We start from the raw sequence: 22,765 nt of genomic DNA, 5'->3' as shown, positions 1-22,765 counted from the left end.
TCCAGCGTTGGCCCTCGTATAATGGTGGCGACTGTTAGCAAATTACTGATTTATCTGGGGCTATGGAGAGCATCCATGACCTATGATTGGGATTCCTAGGCATTTGAAGGTGAAACTGCCTATGTGAGACGTGTGTACATACGAGTACTTGATGAAAAAGTCAAGCTGATGTTTGAGGCTTGTGTATGCCTCCAAATAAAACCTGATACATAGTTTGAAGGCAAAAATGGTGTTTGTCTGCCGAAAACAGAAAGTGGTACTTGATAGAAAAATAATCCTATGTTCAGAAGCTGATATGCTGATGAGGACAAATGGTTGCATTTTTAAAGGGCATTTAAATGTAATAGTTGAATGGCAAGTCAAGATGAGTTGGAATGACTCATGATTCTGTCTTTGACATTAGAGCCCCTGGTTGCTTTGGTTGTACTCTCATTAGTCATTTGGAGGTGCTTCACAGTGATAAGACTTTTCTTGCATTTTTTCTGGTAACCTCGCCCTAGGTGTGAAATCACCGGAGTTAACAGGCACATGCATCAAAGCTTTTTGCGATCGCAAACGGTGCGAATCGCAAAAATCGGCCGTTTGCGATCGCAAAATCAGCTTTTGGGATGCATCAAGGGTGAAGGCCCTCGCAATTTGAGAATTCGCAGATATTTGTGAGTTCTCAAATTCCGATTGCATTTAAGGAATCGCATTTTGCGATTCCTTAAATGCAATGCATAAAGTTTTAATGATGCCATGATGCACAAAAGAGCAGCTTGGATTTCCATAAAAAATGCATTATGATGATTGCATCGTATTTTTAAACTGCAATGCTTTGCAACATAAAAAGCTGCAAAGTGACTCTGCATGTCTGAAGGAACATTTTTTTACTGCTCATGAGTTTTGGCAATCCGTGTCCCTCCCCTTCCCCAAAGCCAGAAGCGAGAGCGAAGTATGTAGCACCTTGGGTGCTGATTATTCTGTTAAAAATGTCAAATACTTAAAATATCAGATCGATTAAATACTTTGTTGTTCTTTGGCCTGTACCCATTCATCTTCATGGCCCACTAATGCTTTATTACGGCCCTACAAAGAAACCCCCCTAGAGCCGGACCTGTTGAGTAGAGGTAGCTCTCATTATAGAAAAGGTGGAGACCCCTCTTTTAGTGAGACCAAGTTCAGCAGCCAATAGGGGCACAGTGGCACCCCCACTTAAGCCAAGTGGGGGCTTCACTACACATCCGACTTTCCAGCAGACAGTTTCCACCTACTCACACCGCTCTAGACGTCTCCATCCAGATTGTGGAGATGTGTGAGCCAGGACGAACCTCTCTGATCAGACAAAATATTGCATCAGTGACGCCTGGTGGCCAATGAGGGAATAGCTGAGGAGAAAAAAATGAAGCAATCATTTTAACCTCTTCCCTGCTGATGACGGAACCGCTCCGTCATCAGCTGCGGTGGCGCTGTGCTGATGACGGAGCGGTTCCGTCATGGCCCGCCCGCTGCTCATGCGCGGGGCGAATTCCGCGCCTGCGCTGAGCGTTCTATTGAGCGGGCGGGGCCATGACAGAACCGCTCCGTCATAAGCACAGCGCAACCGACGCTGGTGACGGAGTGGTTCTGTCACCAGCATGCACCCGCCGCTCTTCCGCCCCGCCCCCTTAGCACTGCGGCAGAATAGCCGCCACAGTGAATGGGTTAATGTCCTAAACATTTACAACGTGGTACCATGATGGTTCTGACGCTGAGTGCCATGGATTCTGCTCTGTTGCTGCTCCTGCAGTCACAGCTAGTTCTTGAGTGCAGGCAGTTAAGGCAGGCGATTGTCAATGGCCACAACTGATAAAGTGAATTCCATATTTTGGGTGATATTACAGAACAATCGCTTGATCCTCATTTCCCAAAGCTTTAAACAAGCGGTGTATATCACCTGTTCCCCAGCCAAGAGTATGTGAGGAGATGCAATAGCTATATTTCTTTCAAAGAACCCAGGGGCATATTACCAACAACTAGCGATAATTATCGCTAAATAGCTTAGCGACAATTTTTCTATCGCCAAGCATCGCCAGATTTTATCGCTGAGATAACGTGCTATTAGCAACGTTTATGTCAAAAGCGATAAAATTCCCAGCGATAGCAGCGAAATCCGTGAATATCGCTGAGGATACAGCGATATTCACGCATTATCCCTAACAGGGTCTTAGCCATTATATCCACCTCCCATTGGATATAATGGCTAAGAACTGGTCTGAGCAGGCGTTAGTTTTTGGAGATATTTGCGCTTAGCGCGAATATTTCCATTGCTACGCCTGCCTTGCTAATAGGCGATAGCGATGTCAGCGACTGTTTTCAATCGCTAACAGTTTGGGTACGCCCACTTTGCATGTCATTAGCGATAAATATCGCTGACATGCAAAGCGGGCCCCAAACCGCTCGCTATCGCCTCAAAGCTGTCGCTAACATCAGTTAGCGACAGCTTGCTAATAGGGCGATGTAATTATCACCGCTTAGCGGCCGAAAACGTCGACTAAAGCGGCGATAATCTTATAACGCCAAGCTTGGTAATATGCCCCCAAGGGCTCAGAAGTGTGAATATCTTCCAAATTAAAACATAGCGCCTTGAAATGGTTACCCTTTGATATAAGAAGCCAAAGCAGTTGAAGAGGAATGGAGGGCATGAGTCTAACAGTGCCTGAATAGACCGTTCGCACTCGTAATTTTCCATTTGCTGAAAGTCTCGGAGCCTGCATTAAGGTATATGCCAGGTCACGTCACTGCAATGTTCTATTACAGATCAGAACATTGTAGCGCTATTCATAGGCATATGAGAATAACAGAAGTACAGCACAGCTCTTTGTAGCGATTTCATACAGAAATTGCAAGTGCAGGATACAGTCAATCTGATCAATAAGTTAGGCCAAGGTCTCCGCACTGGGGCTTAGAATACAGAGAGTCAATCGATCTTTCTCAGCAGATGAGAGGATTTCAGTCTTGGTAATGCTCAGAATCAGTCATCTAGACTGCAGACATCCACTGAGCGTGCCAAGGGGACTTCATGAAGGCATTTTACCAATAACTCATTACTAAGGCTGCCAATTTGCCATATTTACAGATTTTTAGGTCTGGATTTCGACAGTTTATTATATGTGCAAATATAAAGCACAGCAAGTTATTAGAAAGAGCGAGAGTTCCTAATGAAGCTAAAATAGCTTCAAAGGTGCCCAGCTGCAGGCCCCCCCAATGCTCATGGTTTCATTTGCTCACTTAGAACACTAAAACCTTACAGAAATCAAGGTCTGAGTGTACACTTATCACTTACAAAATGTGAAAATATACAAAGCTGCAAATTCGTTTTTTTCTTTCATCAAAAATAAATATGGATAAACAAGAGAACAGTTCGAAAATATAAATATGGCTGACTACAGAAGGACATGTAAAAAATAAATACCATTAAATGATCCTTTCCTTATGCAGACTATCCATCAAATCTATCTATGGTGTTTGGGTTGAAGGCTCATGTAGGAAGATGACTCTTTATATGATATATCAATAATCTGATATAATGTGTAAAGAGTCCGGGGCTTCCCTTACTAGTGGACAGGGGCTTGCTATGCAAACCTGAAGGGCTCTATTAGTGGGTAGTGTGGTTGAGCAAACACAGAGGAGTGCAAGACATTTCGATATACACACAATGATTAATACATGACACACACAACTCAAGAAGGAGATAGATACCAATTTATAAAAATACCAAGAACCTTTATATATGTGTAGGCATCATAGAAAACTCATTCCGGTAAGTATGTTTTTAAAAATAAATTATTTTCACTTTAAAAAGTGGCCACTTTGTGCAATTTCTGAGTTCTGCAATGTTATCCTATGGGAGGAAGAACACGTTCTGCAACAGGTATAGTACAGCGACTTACAAGACCAATCTCCAGGAGTTAAGGTGAGTGGTGGGCGAGGTCAAAGGCAGCACCAGCAGACCACCACCAGCGGCACAAGGGCAGCCGGGTGCAAATCAGCGCCAGGAGCCCAATGCCTTTCAACGGGGATCTGTTTTTGTAAAAAGAGGCTTCAGGTTCTGGCTAGGAAGCCAGTCTGGCTAAACCAACAAGTGGGCTCAGGCCTGGCACTGCTCAGGGAGGGCACCTTTGGTCCTCTTCTCCAAGGCTCAGGGGTGACAGGTGCAGAGGTGTCCTTAGGTGTTGGGTTTTTCCTTACCGGAGCAGTTGAGGTCGAGGGGGCTGCATGCAGAAGCTGTATGTGATGTCGAGGAGTCCATGAGGGTTGAAACCACGCTGGAATCAGGCTCTAGAGGACTGGGGAACCTTGTTGGAATGCTGGCCCACTTCAGCGCGGGCCGGAGGCGATGGGTGCAGTGGGTGCTTCTCGTGTCTGGTTTTGGCTGTTCCGGAGGCCCCAGAGTCTTCTTCTTTGGATTTCTTTAGAACAGGACTGCTGTTTATGGGAGGTCTTGAGTCTTTCTTGAAGGCAGTCCTCCCAGGGTTTTGGAGGCACACAGCTGCAGGATGAGTCGTCTTTGGTGCAGATTAGGTGGAGAATGGCGACAGGTCAGCTGGGCTGGGGCCAAGTCAGGTACTCTCTTCAGTCTTCAGCTATTGCAGCTCTTTGTGTCCTTCTTCTTCGCAGGCTGTCAGAATCTTTTTCTCTGGTGTCATGAGCTCCACTAAATACTGAATTTAGGGGCGTTAGGGGAGTGTAGAGTAGTTGCCAATGGGCTACTGTCCTTTGGAGTCACTATGCCCCCTATATGACCACTTCCTGTGGGAAGTGCTGATAACCCTGTCCCAGAGTTCCTAAGTATGCCATTACAAAGATGGCTATACCTGAATAATCATGTTCACCACACAGTAACCCACCTTAGCGGTGGTTCTAGCCTGGAGGTTGCACACCTAAATTTCTAGCCTATCCAGGTGCCAAGGGGAATCTAGACAGGGAGCGTGGCTTCCTCTCCCGAGTGGGGAGCCATATTTGCATTCCATAGGCGGCACCTTCTTTGAAGGGGGCTAATCAGCAGGCCATCCTGTGGGAGGGTGTGTTACACACTCTTCCTGGACAGGCATTTGTTCTGGGCCTCCTGAGAGCAGAGGCTCTCACCCTAGGACATCAGAACGGTGACTTGAGTGGCAGGCTGGCAGATATTAGTCACCAAGCACAATAGAGGCTGGTAGTCTTTCAGGGGGCACCTCTAAGGTGCCCTCTGGGTGAATGTATAGATAAATCCAACACTGGCATCAGTGCGGGTTTAATAATACGAGATATTTGACACCAAACATCCCTATTTTCAGTGAAGCCCTCATGTAGATGGGGAACTCATTTACACCAGTGCCCAGCACATGTTTTAAAATGCCTTTCCTGGTCACTTGTACTGGCAGTAATAGGACTGACCAGCCCAGGGGTATATCTGCTCATGCAGGTATGCCCTCACATGTAATATTCAGCACCCTGCCTTAAGGATGTAAGGCCTGTTGTAGGGGTGACCTACAAATATTAGGTGACCTACAAATATAATATGGAGTGTTAGGGACATGAAACACAGGGATGAGTGAAATGTCGTATCTTCACTTTTGTCTGCACCAAGACATGCAGCCTCCAATGGCAGTCTTACACGCGCTTGATGAGCGGTCCCTTTGGGTGGCACAATTTGTGCAATGGAGATGCACCCTGTTTATAAAGAGAGCACTAATTGGAAAACAGCTTTACACTTTTTAAAAGAATATTGATCATATTTAATAGAGAGGTAAACAATGTGGATAATTCCATGACATAATAATGAACAATACACAACAGATACATTCACTTTGCTTGCAAATTTTAAATGCTATAGCGGTTTATTAGGAAAATCTGGTAGTCTGTATGACAACCATTAGACTAAATTAACAGATATTTCAGCTTGGATAAACACATGTTTGTCCAAACTATGTCTACAATAAGCTCATGAACATCCTGAATTAGTTAATAAGAAGACACAAGAAAGATGAAATTGGGATAGATTTCAAATAAGGCCACAGTTTATTTATTGATTGTAAAAGATTATGAACAGAATAATGTGATGTATATTTTCCTAAATGAAATAATCATGTAATTGTGCAATATTTACACAGGTGATATAGTGTTATTGTTTTTATATTTACATAATAGGGGTCAATAAACTTTAATACATGTCAGTCCTGAAGATGGTCTCATCAATGAAAAAGTAGAGACCGAAACGTCGACTTACACACTTCTTTCCCAGACATTTGTTTGACTTTTATTGTGGGGAAAAAGTGCTTGCAATTGTTACAGCGAAGGTTTAAAATATCAAACTGTGACCTTCTTGTTTCATTGTATGTATTTCCTATAAGTACCCTGAATATTTTTCTATATACACAAGTTTCTGTTTGTTTTTTGCACTATGTTTTATTTTTTATATATATTCTATATGATATATATTGTTTTGTTTGTGATTTCGTTCAATTTTTAAAGAGAATGTGCAGTAGAATAAGCTATTGAAAGAAATTAATTAGCAAGCATACAACTTACCTTGCCCCTAAATGCGATTCTAAAATAAACCAATTGAGTATTCAACTAAATTCCTTGAAGGCACACCTACCTGTTTATCTCATTTTGCTCGAGCCCTCAAGGGTAGTTTGGGTCACCCACTACATTTATCATCGCAGCCCTTAGGGACTCCCTCAGGCCCTAGGTACCAGGGTACCATTTACAAGGGACTTAGAGAGGGTGGTAAAGGTTTTGCCAATTGGGGAAACAATTGTACAGTTTTTAGGGAAAGAACACTAGTACTGGCGACCTGGTGAGCAGGAATCCAGTACACTTCAGTCAAAGATACATCAAATAGCAGGCAAAAAGTGGGGGTGTACTGCAACAAAAACTCAATTTCCTGCAGCACAAGAATAGTAATCGGTAACAAAGGGATAATTCACAAAGACATTTATGAATACACGAAGTTGTAGTAGGTGAATTGACCCCATAGTTTGGAATATACATATCAATGAGTATGAAAAATGTTTTTCATGTGTGTCAAAAGAGTGAGCCCTAAAGATGGAAGCCACCTAAATAAACATTAATTAATGGTTAGCTTAGGGACTATGGGGCCAATTGGCCCCTACATGAGGAAATGAGCACCAACAAAGGATTAACTGGCTCACTAACAGAGTGGAGAATGTGGCACACCATGTCAGATATTGAAAGCCTGTGCCCCAAAGAGGCAGAGCAATAGTTTCCCAACATCGAGAAAAAAAAAGAGGTCATCCAACCAAGAACACAAGAACAGTCACACAAGTGGCAGTATGGCCACAGTGGCGTATTAAAACTTGAGGTGGTCTCCTTCAAGGTACACTGCCCCCCCCACCCCCCCTCCGCCTATCACTTTTTGCTGACGGGGACCCTGAGGCACTGGGTCCCCCCGGCATGCAGGGGCTGCAGTGGCTTTTGTTACGACATTGTATGGCCAACAGAGTTAAATGGAGTGCCTGATTTGGTAAATTCAGCGTACAAACATGTCACCCTCAGCTGATATTGAAGGCATTTCAAGGCAGACTCAAGAATGGGTTTTTCACTTCATCCGGGGCGAAATCTCAACTGGAGTGATTTCAAAATATGAGCCTTCTTAGGCAATGTTTGAATTTGTTCAGTTATCTTGCCTCCCTGAATTTCAACATGATATGGCTAATCGTAGGTAGAAAAACAAAAAACCTCCAGCGATGGCATTTCCAGTAACTGAGTCCCTGCTGCCTGCCTCGAATCCCTGGAAATTATTACAGATAATGTAGAATTAGCCAGGACTTAAAAGGCAAGCCCAACGCGTTTGGCAATTTCTTTTTGAACCCTTGGGCTTTTATTCCATACATGCTTCCCAAACTAAGCTTGGTGTGTTCTCGGCTTGCCATTATTAGGAGGCAGCTAGAGGTTTGTGGATGTCAGTAAGTACTTTCATCTTCCCTTCTGCCAGGAATATGCACCTGGAATATATTCGGAGGTGCTCACTCAAGTTATAGGATTGTTATAGGATTAGTTTATCTGGGTCATTCCCTACTTGAATAACTAGACAGTCCAGTCAGTCTCCAAGAAGTAAGAGTCTCGACTCTTGGGAAGTGTGCCAGAGTTTGGAAATGGATGGCTTCATTATCAATCAGAACTTGTACCTGCCTTCTTGCCAGAATCTGCAGTTTAATAGTGCTAAGATCAGAGCCAATCTTGGAATAGTGGTCTTGACTGACAGTAGAAATGGGGATTATGGTTGGCTGAGGTATGCACCCAGGCCAGGCATGAACCACCACTCTAGTCAGGGTAAGTTAGAGACACAGTAAGATAACCTGTGTTCACCCTCTGGTAGCTTCACACGGAGCAGTCAGGCGTATCCACAAAGGCAATGTGTAAAGTATTTGTGCAACATACACAGACACAGTAACACAATGAGTACACCACAAAAAATACTCCACACAGGATTACAAATATAGATTATATTTTTATGAATAAACAAGACCAAATTGACAAAAATATAACTAGTAGAACCAGGGTTAATAATGTTTAAAGAATAAACCAAAAACAGTGCTTAGAAATCAATTGCGCTAAAAGGTTACTTTAGGTCGTACTAGACTGGGGTAAAGTTCAGTCTACTGCAATTGAGCGTGGGTCAGATACAGTTTCAAACAGGTTCTGCTGAGGTTTTTACCTTCTAAAGCTGAGCCAAGAGCCCTGTGCATGGGGTAGACGGTCACAGGAGCAAGTAGAACGTCACCAGCGCTGATCTTGTGGGAGTGAAGAGGCAGCTGGGCATCTCAGAAGGCAGACGTGACCTCGTGGTCAGGAATGCTTGCTACGCGAGGAGACGATGCTATGGTGGCTCGTGCTGATCCTTTGAGTGAGCATTGCCGTCCGGGTGCAAACTGATCAGTTCACGGTTGTGAGGAGCCCAAACTCTTGATTTCAGGGGCCCATAAACCACTTACAAGGACCCAAGACTGCAGCAGCGGATCTTGAGGGCCAAGAGCAAGTTAAAAACTGTCCCAGGAGCTGTAAGGGGTGAGTTTGAAGTCTTTTGTAGACAAAAGCTGTAGAACTCACCTCTGAGTCCCAGAACTTGGGGTGGGTACCTCAGGCAAGGGCAAAATTCACAGGCAGCAGAGTCCAACAGCACCAGCAAAATTGTCGGAAGTCTTTTGTGTGCCTAGGAATTTAGAAGAACAGGAGGGAAGCAAGCAACCCCTTGGAGACCACTTGGAGTTTAGGCAGGGCCCAATTCTCCCTCCACCGAGTCAGGGAGCAGAAGGCAGCAGGGCATCAAGCAGAAAAGCAGTCCTTCTAGAAAAGCAGTCCAGTTGAGTCCTTTAGGCTGCACAGCAGTCCTTCTGACAGAGGTCTAGTTCAAGATCCAGAAGTGCCTCGTTTTAGGGGGTCAGAGATTCAGTACTTGTACTCAAAGGTAATGTAGGGGTGACTTCAAAGGAGCTCTCTGAAGTGCACAAGGATCCCTTTCAGCCCTGTCCTATCTGACAGGCTAAACCTGGGGGGCAAATCAGTGTTTTGTATGTGGACATGATGTTACCTATTGAAGTGTGTCAGCCCCTCCCATCCCATCGGAATACAGATGAGTGCTCAGAATGCAGATGAGCCTCACCTTCTGGTGTTTGTGGTTGTCTAGAGGGAATGCACAAAGTGGAGCTGTCACCAAACCCAGACACGTATTGGAGAGAAGCAGCTAAGCACTTACAGATATAAGCACAGATAAATGTCCACTTTCTAAACGTGGCATTTCTAAAACAATGTTAAATCCAACTTCACAAGTAAGGAGGCTTTATCATTACCATTCCAAACATATGAACCATGATAACGCTACTCCTCTCTAATCAGGAATTACAGTCTAAAATTGTATTAAGGAAGTCCCAATGCTGGCGTATGAGAGGTGTAGACCTCACAGTAGTGAAAACCTAAATAGTCTGTGTGCCACTACCAGAACCGGCTTTAGCGCTGATGGGGCCCTGTGAGACAATCACTTTTGGCGCCCCCACATCCCATGACCACCTCTTTGGATTCTCTCCCTACCCCCAGCAAAGGTGCCCCTTATCTCTCCCATCATACGATATTGCTAAACACAGGGCCCCCCTGAGGTCACAGCACCCCCCTCCACAGGTCAGCACCCAGTGCGATTGCACCAGTCACACTGCCCTAAAGCCGGCCCTGGCCACTACCAGGACATGCAAAACATAAAAGTACATGTCCAACCTTTTACTTACATAGAGCCCTGCCCGGTTACCTGGAGCCTACCTTAGGGGTGACTACTATGTTATAAAAGGGCACTTTAAGGCTTGGCAAATAGTTCTAAATGCCACATCGATGTGACAGTAAACTGCACACCCAGGCACTCCAGTGGCAGGCCTGAGACAGGTTTGAAAGGCTACTTCTGTGGGTGGCACAATCAGCGTTTGAAGTACAGCCCCATGGTATATGGTATACAACTTTACAAGGTACTTATAAGGAAATCATTGTCGGAGGGATGGTCGGAAGCAGAAGCGGGGAGGCCGGATAGGGTTAATATTGAGGATTTATTTGAAATTAAACAAGGCAAAACAAGGAGTGGAATTGTGGTCAAAACAACAAAGTCCTTTGAGCATCCAGAAATCGAAACGTCAGGATTCCTTCCTAAGTTTGTGGAGGCTTGGTTTTTGTCGGAAACCTATTACGGGTTTCAGGGCATCACCCGGAGGGTCTTTCGTCGGAAACCTATTACGGGTTTCAGGGCATCACCCGGTTCCGGAGGGTCTTTCGTCGGAAACCTATTATGGGTTTCAGGGCGTCACCCGGTTCCGGAGTTACCTCAAAAAAAAAGGAGAGTGGCTTTAGAGATGCTGTACTTCCTATGAAATGTCCGTCACCATAACCAAGGTAGTGAAGAAGGAACGGGGTTGTGAGAGTTTACCAAATGCTTAAACAAAGGGGTTTAAGACTAGGGGGGGGGTTTCCGGTGAGTTTGCAATCCTGCTACGATGGTGCTTTACAGGCGTTATCAGGGAAGTCAGGTTGGGAAGTGCAAGGAAGAACGCAAGGGAGTTTCGCTCTACCCCGTACCCGCCTCCCGTTGCTTACAGCCCCCACCCCTTCCCTAAGCCCATGTCCCGTCACGTACCACTAGGAGCCACAACTCTCCTGAGTCGTGGCGGCTCGTACGTCCTCCGGGATCCACCACTCGTCTGTCCAGGTTTCGTCCTCGGTACCGGGATCGGCGTCTTCTTCGATGGCGGCGTTCTCGGCACACTCCTTCCAGGTCTGGTCGGCGTCTTCTTCCGGTTTCTTCGTCGTTGACAGGGCCAAGGGGTTTCCGTCCTGTATTTCTAGTGGGACGGACGGAAGGTTGGAGGAACCTGATTGGTTCATCGGGACGGGAACTCCTCCCGTCCAAGTTTGTTGTTCTTCCGGGTCATCCCGGGAAGGCTGTGGGAGGAGGGCAGAATGGCAAGTTAGTGAAACGGTTTCCAGATGGTTTTCGTCCTCATACTGGTAAGGTGTCCACATGGAGGGAGTGTCCCGTGTATTACTCGTAAGGACCGGGTCCTCCTCCTCACATCCCCCTTCCCTAGGACTTTTGTCAGAAAAAAGAGGGTCACAGGGATATCGGGACATAAAGTCTGCATTTGTATGGTCTCGCCCTTTTCTATGGTGGACAGTATACCGAAAAGGTTGTAAAGCGAGGAACCATCGGAGGATCCTTTGGTTGTGCCCTTTATTCCTGGACAACCACTCCAGGGGAGCATGATCTGTATACAGGAGGAAGGTTCGTCCATCCAGGTAATATTTGAGGGCTTCTACAGCCCACTTAATGGCTAGAGCCTCTTTCTCAATGACAGCATATTTGGTTTCCCTAGGAAATAATTTCCTACTAATGAAGAGGACAGGGTGTTCAGTCCCGTCCTCCCCCTCCTGTGATAAGACAGCGCCAATGCCACGGTCTGAGGCGTCTGTCTGTAGTATGAAGGGTCTGTTGTAATCAGGATTAGTGAGGACTGGTTGTGACGTAATAGCACTTTTTAGTTGTCGAAAAGCTGTTAACTCGACAGTGGTAGGATTCTTTAATGTTTTCTCTGCCTGTCCTGTCTTTCGTAATAGGTCTGTTAAGGGACTCGCTAATTCGGAGAAATGAGGGATGAATCTCCTATAATATCCTAACAGGCCCAGGAAGGCTCGTAAATCTTTTTTATTGCTCGGGAAAGGGAACTGTTCTATAGTGGCTACCTTCTCCACTTGGGGCCTTATGGTACCTCCTCCCAGGAGGAACCCTAGATACTTTACATTTTCTGACGCCAGATGACTTTTAGCAGGGTTAATGGTAAGACCAGCTTTTTTTAAGGCTTGAACAACTTGGGACAGATGATACAGGTGTTCCTTCCAGGAGTTACTAAAAATAATGATATCGTCTAAGTATGCGGCAGCATATTGGCGATGAGGTTGTAGGATTATATTCATTAACCTCTGAAAGGTCGCTGGGGCGCCATGAAGGCCAAATGGAAGGACCTTGAAATGATACAATCCTGTAGGGGTGCAAAAAGCGGTTTTCTCTCTGTCCTGAGATCTTAAAGGCACCTGCCAGTATCCCTTACAAAGATCTAGTGTACTGACGTATTTGGCTTTCCCAAGTTTTTCCACCATCTCATCAACTCTAGGGAGGGGATAGGCATCAAATTGCGATATTTTGTTCACCTCCCTAAAGTCGATACAAAAACGGATGGACCCATCTGGTTTAGGGACTAATACTACCGGGGAACACCACTCGCTGGTCGAGGGTTCTATGATGTCCATACGCAACATTTGCTGTATTTCCTCTTCGATGGCTGCCCTCCGAGCTTCGGGTATACGGTATGGTTTTAACCGAACCGTTTGTATAGGTGGGGTGTGAATTTCATGTTCTATCAAGGTGGTTCTACCCGGGGACGAGGAAAAAGCATCCTGTAAGGGAGCCAAGGTCTCCCTTAAGTCTTTTTGTAAATTCTCGGCAAGGTCTGAACTTATGCTTTGTTCTATGGGGGAGGTAGACTGCTGTGCCATTAGTGCTGGAGTAGGTCCTTCCCATTTCTTTAACAGATTTATATGGAAAATTTGGGTGGTCTGTGTCCGTGAATCCATTTCCAATTTATAGGTAACGGGTGTGACTTTCTCTACGACTACAAAGGGACCTTGCCATTGGCTCAACAATTTATGCTCAGAAGAGGGTCGCAGTAAGAGAACCTGATCCCCAACTTCCAAACTTCGGTCTTTAGTGGACTTGTCGTACTGTTTTTTCTGCTCTGCTTGGGCCTGTTCTAGATTCGTCCGCACAATTTCTCGGACCTGATTTAATTGTGATTTAAGACCAGCCACGTACTCTAACAAGGGTTTGCTGGTGTCAGTTTCTTCTTCCCACTCCTCTCTAGCCATATCCATAAGAGTACGGGGTCTTCTACCATAAAGGAGTTCAAAAGGGGAATAGCCCAAACTTTTCTGTTCATGACACCTGATAGCAAAAAGCGCTAAGGGCAGCATATCTTCCCATTTCCTAGCCTCCAAATTAAGTAGTTTTTTTAAGGTGGTCTTTAGGGTGGAGTTGTAGCGTTCCACTAATCCATCAGTCTGGGGGTGGTATGCAGCAGTGCGGATTTGCTTAATATGCAACTGCTGGCATACCTCTTTCATCAAACGGGACGTAAATGGTGTACCCTGGTCGGTCAGGATTTCTTTTGGAAATCCCACCCGAGTGAAGATGTTGATCATGGCTTTAGCTATCTGTGTGGTGTTTGGTTGTCTCAACGCTACTGCCTCAGGGAATCTCGTTGCATAGTCGACTAGGACTAAGACATATCTACACCCAGTGCGGGAAGGAAGAAGGGGCCCTATAATATCCATCCCAACCCGTGAGAACGGTACGTCTATCACTGGAAGTGGTTTCAAGGGAACCTTCAATGGGAGACTCTGACTGGTTTTCTGACACACTGCGCATTCTTTGCAGTATTTCCTCACTTGGTGATATATCCCTGGCCAATAGAATCTATTTAATATAGCTTTCTCCGTTTTCTCTCCTCCAAAATGTCCTCCCAGCAGGTGACTGTGAGCCAAATATAAAACCTTCTCTCGGAAAGGTACTGGTACTAAGAGCTGGGAAGGTTGTGTGGGACTAGCCTTTCGATACAAGAGTCCTTTGTTCAAGAAGAATTGTGGACCTACGTGAAGTGGATCGATTTGCTCGTTTGCTTGTCTCCAGGCCTCTTGCAGAGTAATATCTTCTCGTTGTGCGGCTCAAAAGTTTTGATCGTGATCCCACAGGGAAGACTCTGGATTGGATAGGAGAGCTGGTTTCCCTTTTCGTTTCTCCTCTCTTCGCTGTCGTCTACTCTTCCGGTTTTTACCATGATCCCCCTCAATTTCGGGCTCCGAAAAAAACGGGGCTTCTTCCCTCCAATCGACATGGTTCTCACCCTCCCCACTTAACAGTTGGTTGAACCTGGGATAGTCCGTACCAAGGATCATGGGTTCAGGTAACTGTGGAAGGAGTCCGACTCTCATTTTAACAGGAGTTTGGTGAGGATGATGTTGGATATCAAGATCCGTTAAAGGATACAACTTGTTATCGCCATGGATACACTGAATATTCACTACTCCTGTAGGGACGGCAGGTGGACCAGGAACTAAATGAGGTCGTATCAAAGTCTGTTTGCTTCCTGTATCAACTAAAGCCTCTCGGGGTGCTCCATTGACAGCGACTGTACGGTGGAAGGACCCACCTTGGGGTCCGTTGTATAATACCTTGGTGAAACCAACCTCCATGGGCTCTTCTTTCTGCGGACACACTCTGGCAATATGTCCGAAACCCCCACAATGGAAACACTGGGGTCCTGAAGGGGCTGCAGGTTTGGGAAAGACCGGAAGATGTTGGGGTATCAAAGTTACGGTCTCTGGCTTTTTAGGAGCGGAATACGGACGGGTTGGTCTGACTGGGGGGTGGGTAGAGGGCTTCCAGGATGGCTCATCTTTACCTTTTTGAAGTTCTTGGGCCCTAAAATAGGCCGAGGCAATCTCTACAGCTCTGTCAAGAGTTAAGTCGGTGTGTTGCCTGACCCACTTTTGGATAGGAGCATGCAAGGAAGAAAGAAACTGTTTCAAATAGATCTTTTCTACGATAGCTTCTTTTGTACTTACTAATGGTTTTAACCATCGGTCTGCAGCGTCCTTTATTCGGTAACAAAGGGCCCTAGGGTTCTCTTGAGGACCCTCCTTCATCTGTCTCAGCCGGATTCTATAGGTCTCCTCGTCTATACCCATTCTTTCTAGGACACAGCGTTTAATGTCAGCGTATGCTGTGGTGCCTAAAGGGTTGGCCGCTTGATAGGCTGCCTGGAGATCCCCACTCAGGAGGGGACCGAGGTACTGGCCCCACCGATCCTCGGGCCATTGTGCAGCACGGGCCATTCTTTCGAAGTTGGAAAGAAAAAAGTCAGGGTCCTCCCCAGATACATACTTTTGTACGACGACTGAAGGGGGAGCGGTGAATCCTCTGGGCTGACTCAAAGTTTCTGCCAACTTCCCTATCGCATTTTCTTGGGACTGTTGTTGTCCCGTAAGAGCTTTGCGCATTGCCTCTCTATCTGTTTCTGCAGATTCCAGGAATTGGGTCATAACTTTTTCCAAACGTTCTTGTCCTTCCGACATCTTCTTAATGACGGCCTCCATGGCTTCCGATCCCACTTCTGACACCAAATGTCGGAGGGATGGTCGGAAGCAGAAGCGGGGAGGCCGGATAGGGTTAATATTGAGGATTTATTTGAAATTAAATAAGGCAAAACAAGGAGTGGAATTGTGGTCAAAACAACAAAGTCCTTTGAGCATCCAGAAATCGAAACGTCAGGATTCCTTCCTAAGTTTGTGGAGGCTTGGTTTTTGTCGGAAACCTATTACGGGTTTCAGGGCATCACCCGGAGGGTCTTTCGTCGGAAACCTATTACGGGTTTCAGGGCATCACCCGGTTCCGGAGGGTCTTTCGTCGGAAACCTATTACGGGTTTCAGGGCGTCACCCGGTTCCGGAGTTACCTCAAAAAAAAAGGAGAGTGGCTTTAGAGATGCTGTACTTCCTATGAAATGTCCGTCACCATAACCAAGGTAGTGAAGAAGGAACGGGGTTGTGAGAGTTTACCAAATGCTTAAACAAAGGGGTTTAAGACTAGGGGGGGGTTTCCGGTGAGTTTGCAATCCTGCTACGATGGTGCTTTACAGGCGTTATCAGGGAAGTCAGGTTGGGAAGTGCAAGGAAGAACGCAAGGGAGTTTCGCTCTACCCCGTACCCGCCTCCCGTTGCTTACAGCCCCCACCCCTTCCCTAAGCCCATGTCCCGTCACGTACCACTAGGAGCCACAACTCTCCTGAGTCGTGGCGGCTCGTACGTCCTCCGGGATCCACCACTCGTCTGTCCAGGTTTCGTCCTCGATACCGGGATCGGCGTCTTCTTCGATGGCGGCGTTCTCGGCACACTCCTTCCAGGTCTGGTCGGCGTCTTCTTCCGGTTTCTTCGTCGTCGACAGGGCCAAGGGGTTTCCGTCCTGTATTTCTAGTGGGACGGACGGAAGGTTGGAGGAACCTGATTGGTTCATCGGGACGGGAACTCCTCCCGTCCAAGTTTGTTGTTCTTCCGGGTCATCCCGGGAAGGCTGTGGGAGGAGGGCAGAATGGCGAGTTAGTGAAACGGTTTCCAGATGGTTTTCGTCCTCATACTGGTAAGGTGTCCACATGGAGGGAGTGTCCCGTGTATTACTCGTAAGGACCGGGTCCTCCTCCTCACAATCATATATGCCAAACAGGTGTAAACCAATGACACCATGTTTAGAGGATGAGAGCACATGCACTTTAGCACTGTTGAGCAGTGGTTAAGTGCCCAGAGTCCTCCAGCCAACAAAAATGAGGCAAGAAAAGTAGGAGGAGAGAGAGGCAAAAAGTTTAGAGTGACCCTTCAGAGAGGGCCATTTTCAACAACAGAAGGTGAGGTGGACAAATTAAAACTGATCTGCATCTTACACTGCCACTGGATATCGCCCAATGCATGGTTAGCAGGCTCAAGTTTATGGTGATATCATCGGTGAATTTTTGTACAGAGGTTAATGTTTGCTAAGTCTTTATGCTTGTGCAGAGGTTGATTTTTGGTTGGCCTTTATGGTTGTGCAGAGGTTGATGTTTGCTTGGTCTTGGTCTCTCTGATTGTACAGAGGTTGATGTTTGCATGGTCTCTGTGGTTATGTAGAGGTTGATGTTTGCTTGGTCTCTGTGGTTGTGCAGAGGTTGCTGTTTGCTTGGTTTCTCCTACTCTTTTCGTAGCAATGTTATTTGTGTTCCTTTGCGTCAGCCTGCACCTTGGACCTTTGTCGAGGGAGTTGCAACAATGCAGTGGTCACACCTTGCAAAGTTACGAGGCCAAGATTCCAGTTGGACTATCTGATGTAGCTGGTACCTTCTCCCCAGTATTAGGGTGTTCCTCATCTGCATCAGGCCCCTATGATCCTTATAACAGTTTAATTGAGCCAATTATTTTGAGCTACCACACACTCCCCATATTCTTCCAAGCTTGCACGACAATGCTACACAAGCATATGTCTATCTCTAACTCTTTGCCATACTTCAAGTTGATGCACAGATACAATGTCACACAATAAAAGTATGAATTTGGGTATTTGCCTGACACCAAAACACTTACCACATGGTTCACACTACAAGCGCATACCCTACCCTAATGTCTGTACCTTGATCTCCACCTTACTATGGATTTAGCTTTTTCACTTAAGGTCAAACTGAAATTGCCCATATATGTATGTATACAGTATCGGAGATGATTTTCCAGTCTCACCTGATTTCAGACTCACATGTTTTGTTCAGTAAACCCCTTTTGTTAGGTTTTGGCTGCACAGCATTTATGCTGTTCTTACAAGAAAAAACATCTGAAAAGGGGTTTAGAGCCCACCCATGCTTACCGTTACTTACCATTGGTTGGCTCCCACATCTCTCTCGTTTTGTTTCTCCCTGTTGGTCAGTGCCTCCTCCTACCTACAGCTTCCTGCTCATCTTCACAACTTTAACCTTGCTGTGGAGCTTAAACCAAGTACTGCTTCCGGCCGCCTGTGTTCTTACACTGACCGAGCACTTATAGAGGTACTTTGTGTTTTTTTTACTTTCCAGCATTCACAGTCCGTTCACTGCTTCCCAGCCCCTTCCACCACCTTACTGCTGTTGCTGCACGCCCTTTCCCCGTTCGTTGCTTGCCCGTCCCTCCCACCACCTCACTCCTGTCACTGCATGCTCCTTCCCCACCCTGTCGCTAGCTGCCTCCCTCCTACCTCCATCATAGCTTGTTTTGACCACAAGGACTTTGGAGCACTTTACATCAGACCTAATAGCAGACTGGATAAACTGAGCCAAAGCCCTGCCTGCTCACCTACTTGTGTCAGTTTTATCCTACGGTAAAAAGTTAAATCAGATACAGTGCGGGTAGGGGGGAGTAATATAAGTACTTTACACATCATGACTAGGTATTACATTTATATTTATATGCTCTTTTTTTAAGAGGTATTGTTAAGATACAATCAATCCAAAGACAGAACAGTGCCTTAGTTACATAAGTTTATACATTTGGTAACTAACACAAATCAAAGTGCGGTAATTGCCAAAGGTCTGTAGTTGCCATGGATATATATATTGGATAACATGGATTAACGTAAATCTAAACACTGTAATTGCCAAAGCTCTGTAGTTTCCAACATGTGTTTCATGAACTGCTGGCTCCACTACTTCAGAGCAAAATGAAGATCAAGGCAAAAATATAATATGACATCAAAACGCGTTCCATATGTTTTAGTACCGTACTTTGTGGTTACTTCAGAGTTCTGAACTTGATTTCCCTCCCGTCGCTGCATCGCTGCATGCCCCTTTCCTGTTCATTGCTTGCACATTCCTCCCACCATCTCACTCTTGTCGTTACTTTAATCCATGTTGCACAGGAGCTCAAATGCTGTGCAACATTGACAAAGCCAATTGATTTTGCATTGGTGAAATCCATTGGCTTTGCCAATGCTCATTGTCTGTCACCAGGTATAAGACTGACTGTGTCCGAACCTTTGTTCTCGGATGTCTATCTGCCTCATACCTGTGCTGTTCAGCTCCACAGTCAGGCCCTGTTGCACATGCTCCTGGATCAGTTGCAGGGTCCGCTCAAAGATCTCCCCGGCCCGTGCAGTCTCTATGGTGTAGGGGTCTCTGGGGTAGCGGAAAAGGGCCAGCAGCTCAGTGGGGGTCTTTGGTCGCCTGTTGAAATGAAGAACAGGAATTCTTACAAAGAGGCGATGGGACTGTGAACAAAACCACAATCAGTGCACCTTCGAAGAGCATCCAATATTCCATCGATAACGGTTTAGTATCCTGTAATTTAATTCTCTGGTGAAAGCAAGATATATAAACATATCGAGATGGTACAAGCTCTGATACGAGGAACGATGAAAGGAATTAACTTTGCAGTCTGCACAAGACGGTTTATTTGAGAGAATCATTTGAAGGCTAGTTGTGTAAAGTTGAGGAGTAACACATGGGTTTCATCTTTACAGAAATGGATGGAAAAGCATTCACGTGGCTGAGGTTGGAACACTATTATTAGAAGAACTCATCAAGACCTTGGACAGTCAAAGATAAGCAATGATTATGTGGGAGATAGAGACTCAGTAGGTTTTACTGTGTTACAGCAGAAGGTCCTTGAATGCCCTCATCTAAAGATCTATGCATCTTTTCACAGCCTCTGCTGCTTGTTAAGTAATTCAATTCAATTTCTGCAAAGGTTTTAAGTGCATTATTCCATAATCACAGTATGCCACTACCTCAAAAGTATTTCAGGACTAACAGCCAGTTGAGGAGAGCTTTTTATCAGACGGTCAGCATGTGTGTTTAATGACCACCAAAATAATTGTGAACAAGTGATCGAACGTGCAACCACTTTTGTATCCTGAGCTATCATTCACATTAGCTAATTCCCATTTTACCAACACTCCCTTTTCTGGATTTACTACTATTTGGATTCTTATTGTCCTGTATGGAATCCATCCCTGAGATGAACACTGATAGGTGGGTGATAGATCTTCCATGCTTGGCTTAGGATAAAAAGTAGAAATTTAACCTTACAATATTGTGTGGCATCTGTGTGCACCTCTTTGGTTAAGCTTTCTTTTATTGGAGTATTCAAAGTAGAAAACAATGAATCCGGATCCGAGGAAGCCATATGAGATCCGGAGAGGATTGTATCACAGATAGACTGAATAAGGATATTTTTGAACGAGCGGGTCCAGACTTTGGACCCTTGTGCTGAGCTTGAGGGTGTTGAGGAATATTGCCATTCCTTGGTGGGATCAACAATCTAAGGAATGTTGGATTGTCACAGTAGTGGGACAGGAGAGAGGAGAGTTGAGGGCAATAATTAGGGGAATGAAGTGGAGGTATGTGATAAATGAGTCTCACAAACCTTTGATGGTAGAGTTGAGAGGGGGATTGAAGTCAAGAAAATAGGCATGAAACAGTGGTTATACACACAAAATTGGAGGATCTATAGATCAAGTGATTGTTTAAATCATGTGTAATATAGATGATTTAGGATTTGCCTAGTGGACGAGAAGGAACAAGAACAGGTGTAACCTGGTAGATTGGTCGGTTCATCTAAGCACAGCTGTAGCATGCTTAGAGGTTTAATAGATGAAGACAATGCCGCAACCAGCTCATGTGGAGACCGCTGGCAGGTGACTATATGGACAGTAAGTCCTAGAGCCTCAAAATAGGAGGTTAATACACTACAAGACGTGTTTCTCTAATGAGAAACTAGTGTTTGTAGTACATACTGCAATGTCAGGTGTGTGAGTATTTATTGTTCAAGACCGATTGCCATCACTGAAAGGAGAGGTGCAGGAAGTGCGTCATGGTGATGAACTGGGGTGGCATATGTGTTAATAACCATTAATTGTTAGCCTCTGCATATGACGTTTGGCATGGCCACCACTGCCATGGAGGTAAACACCACCTAAATCCTGGCCATTGCATGATTGTGGGTACATTTGACAGAGGACAGAACGCAGGAGAAATCTTACCTGCTGAACAGTTCTGTTCGTGTTGAATTGATAGCGCTGTCTACACTGCTGATGGCTTCCTGAATTGATGTTGCCACAAATGAATCCCCTTCTCGGCTGATGTCTGAAGAAGTACAGGAACCAGACAGAAAATGGTGTTATGGCTCAGTTGGTATTGTGCTTAAACAAGGCCCTAATATTCTTCTCAGATAGCTATAATAGGCACATCAGAGGTTGAAACAGAGTAACTCTAGCCAATAGGGTGTGCACTGACTAAAAGATTGATGTAACACAGGAAGACTTTGCTAGCTTTTAAAATGGCGATAGCTGGAATTCTAGATGTACCCAGTGACAGGATAACCCGCTCACACATATACAGTGGGGATTGATTCGGATTTCAACAAATGACTAATACCTGTTGTAAAAGACACACAATTGAATGCAGAATAAATCAAAACATTCACCCCCAGTCAAGAGATCTGGGGTAAATCCATCATTATTTTGCTCACCATGCCACCCCAGTTTAGACCTGCAAAACAGTCTTGACCCTGGGCCTCATGGGAACAGTCCAGCCCGAACTACCAAGCCAGGTCCTCCCTGGACCGGAAACAAGCATCCTAGGGCCGGTTTCGGGGTTTCACCCCAGTTCAGCCAGGATAGCGTGCTTCCAGTGGCACAGTGAGCCCAGGGCCCAGGTCTGGTCATACCTGGCGCACTTAGGGCGAGAAAGCAAAAGACACCCAATTGATGGACGGAATGCAAAATAAATGGGTCTAGACTGATTTGCATATGGCTGAGTTCAAACTGGAATGACATGGTGAGCAAAAAAACGATGGATTTAGGCCCAGATCTCTGTACTGGGGTGAATGTATGACATTGTTCTGCCTTGTGTCCATCAACTGTTGTTTTTGCATTTGTCACCCCGAGTGGGACAGGTATGCTCAGAAGTGAGTCCCTTGCTCTCCATGCCACTGGAATCAAGCTATCCTAGCCGATGAGGGCTGAAAGCCCGAAACCGGTTCTAGGATGCTTGTTTCCAGTCCAGGGAGAACCTGGCTTGGCAGTTTGGGCTGGACTGTTCCCATGGGGCACAGGGTCAAGACTGATTTGCATACGGCTGGGTTGACCCTGGAATGGCATGGTGAGCAAAATAACGATGGATTTAGGCCCAGATCTCTGTACTGGGGTGAATGTAGGACATTGTTCTGCATTCTGTCCATCAACTGTTGTTTTTGTAATTACCTGATGTGACAAACACAGTGAGTTTGATTGTAGGCCTTTGATAATGGAATTGAAAGACACAGCAGAAATGGTGTATAGATTAATAAATAGGTTATCACATGCCTAGCTGATATCAACTTCTCCCAGCTTGTAAGGCAGGGCTGTCTACACAGAAGGCACAAAGATCACCTTTGAATCCAACCCACTCAGCAAGAGGACAAAGATGCTCTTCTCAGAAACTCTGCAGGTTTCTGATGTCTGGTCCTGGGACAGAGAATAAAAAGTTAATAAATGCTGAGCTAATTCATGTCAGTTAAAAGAAATTATCCATGCGTGTGAATCTGTCATGATCATTGTGGGTGGCGGCAGTAATTCTCCACTGCTTATGTCAAAAATGTAGAAGTTATTTTCTTTCCACACCCCTTCTTCGGTTATA

At 45.5% G+C, this 22,765-nt stretch overlaps 1 protein-coding gene across 1 annotated transcript in view; it reads right to left on the bottom strand.

Moving 5' to 3' along the window:
* Positions 1-22,765, bottom strand: part of LOC147706323 (peroxidasin homolog) — a 191,176-nt gene that overhangs the window by 40,977 nt on the left and 127,434 nt on the right. Inside the window, exons 13-14 of the mRNA XM_086932802.1 lie at positions 21,130-21,232; positions 19,155-19,312 (exon numbers count right to left, since the gene is read on the bottom strand). Of these exons, the coding sequence (XP_086788928.1) occupies positions 19,155-19,312; positions 21,130-21,232 (261 nt within the window). The remainder of the gene's footprint in view (positions 1-19,154; positions 19,313-21,129; positions 21,233-22,765) is intronic.

This window comes from Lissotriton vulgaris, chromosome 7 (genome assembly GCF_964263255.1).
Source record: "Lissotriton vulgaris chromosome 7, aLisVul1.2, whole genome shotgun sequence".
Taxonomy (NCBI): Eukaryota; Metazoa; Chordata; class Amphibia; order Caudata; family Salamandridae; genus Lissotriton; species Lissotriton vulgaris.
The sequence above is the reverse complement of the archived record's forward strand: the minus strand, read 5'-3'. Positions and strand labels throughout refer to the sequence as shown.